This window comes from Solanum dulcamara, chromosome 1, assembly GCF_947179165.1.
Source record: "Solanum dulcamara chromosome 1, daSolDulc1.2, whole genome shotgun sequence".
In the NCBI taxonomy this organism is placed as follows: domain Eukaryota; kingdom Viridiplantae; phylum Streptophyta; class Magnoliopsida; order Solanales; family Solanaceae; genus Solanum; species Solanum dulcamara.
This window is the reverse complement of record NC_077237.1, coordinates 76,143,253-76,145,238: the sequence shown is the minus strand read 5'-3', so window position 1 is coordinate 76,145,238 and position 1,986 is coordinate 76,143,253. Positions and strand designations below refer to the sequence as shown.

Here is a 1,986-nt window from a genome sequence, read left to right as displayed (position 1 = left end):
GCAATTATAGTAAAGGTGTGTACGTTGAGTTAATGAGTAATAGAATGCAAATTCAAAGCAAAAAGGACATATTTCTTTGTTGTAGGCTTGCAGCTTTCATTTGAAACTTCCACATCAACACTCGTGCAAGGCCTCTAGAGAAAACGATAACATTTCTATTATTCTACTTTCGTAGATGTCTTTGTTGACTTGAATGTACTACTCCATCCGTCTCATTTTATGTAACACTATTTGGCTTAATATTATATTTAAGAAAATAAAAATAAAATTTAAAATTTTTGGTCTAAAATAATTTTTAGATTTTTGTGTGATTGTAAATCATTTAATTAAAGGTAAAAAGATAAATTTTAAAGTTAAAATATTTCTAATTATCGTGAGCTGACATTCTTTTTGAGACACAAAAAGGAAATGGTGTCATATAATTAAAATAAAATGGGATAGAGGGAGTATTAGTGAATTTTTCAACAATACTGAAATAATTAATTGGCCAATTATAGTAAAGGTATATAGTGTTGAGTGTTGTAATTTGTTTAGGTCTTTTAATATTTTATTTTGTTTAGCAAAATAAAAGAATTGATTTTGGTGGACCTATTCTTTAGGAAGATTTTATGCTTTTATGATTTTTAGGAGAGTCCCATAAGCTTAGGAATTATAGATCAGTTTGTTGCTAATTTTTAGGAGTTAGTTTTATTTGTAACCTGCTATTTATTTGGAGACTTCCGTCAATAAATTAAAGTAAGTTTCTGATATTGTTGTTTTCTCAATTTCAACAGTGGTATCAGCGCTAGACATAGAGTGACTCGTGAGTAAAAGAAGCAGCAGCTTCACCTGGTACCTTGTACCAACAAGTGTCCATGGCATCTAAAAATAAAATTTTCATCCAACCTGCTATTTCCCGCTTTGATGGTCACTATGATCATTGGAGCATGCTGATGGAAAACTTCTTGCGTTCAAAAGAGTTTTGGAGCATTATAGAGACTGATTTCAGTGAACCAAATCGTGGTGTGGTGATGACGAAGTTCAATAGAAGGTTTTGGATGAGCAAAGACTGAAGGATCTCAAAGCTAAAAATTATCTATTCCAAGTAATAGATCGTGCCATACTAGAGATCATTCTTCAAAAAGTTACCTCCAAGCAGATTTTGAACTCAATGAAAAGAAAGTATGCCGATACAACAAGAGTGAAACGGCAACAACTTCAAGTCCTTCGCAAAGAATTTGAAGTTCTACACATGAAAGAAGGGGAGTCAGTAGATGAGTACTTCACTAGAACATTGACCGTTGTTAACAAGATGCGTATTTATGGTGGTAAATTGGATGATGTCGATGTTATCGAAAAGATTTTACGGTGTATGTCTTCCAAATTTGCATATGTAGTTTGCACTATTGAGGAGTCAAAAGATATTGATACAATGTCAATTGATGAACTACAGATCTCATTATTAATACATGAGCAGAGAATGACACCTCCTCCTGGAGAAGAACAAGCTTTGAAAGTATCAACTCAATTTGATTCTTTAAATGGGAATATTTTTAGCAGAGGTCATGATCGAGGTCGTGGCTGAGGTAGAGAACGTGGTCGAAACATGAGTTCAAATGGCAGAGAAAATGCACGTGATAATGATCAACACTCCACTTATAATTTTACATTTGACAAGTCTTATATAGAGTGTTATCGTTGTCACAGGTATGACCACTATAAGTCTGAATGCACAACTAATTTGTATTCAGACAAGGAAAGTGGAGAGAAGTCGAATTTCACAGAACAGAAAAAAGAAGGAGAAGAAGAAACATTGTTGATGGCTTACAATGCGCAAGAGCAATCTGAAGAAACATTGTTGATGACCGGTTATGCGCAAGAGCAACCTCATTCAAATAAGTGGTATCTGAACTCTGGCTGCAGTAATCACATGTGCAGTAAAAAATCTTTATTTTTGGATTTGGATGAATCTTTTAAAGATAGTGTCAAGCTTGGTAACAATTCAAG

General features: G+C 33.5%; 1 protein-coding gene across 1 annotated transcript; it reads left to right on the top strand.

Annotated features, from left to right (window-relative positions):
* The first annotated feature begins 1,150 nt into the window (after positions 1–1,150).
* Positions 1,151–1,564, top strand: LOC129894227 (uncharacterized). Its single transcript, XM_055969813.1, has one exon. It carries the CDS (start codon positions 1,151–1,153, stop codon positions 1,562–1,564), a length of 414 nt encoding a protein of 137 aa, XP_055825788.1.
* The last annotated feature ends 422 nt before the right edge of the window (positions 1,565–1,986 follow it).

Bases quoted from the DNA above. Each gene is read 5' to 3' on its own strand.
- LOC129894227 (XM_055969813.1), top strand. From the start codon at position 1,151: ATGAAAAGAAAGTATGCCGATACAACAAGAGTGAAACGGCAACAACTT.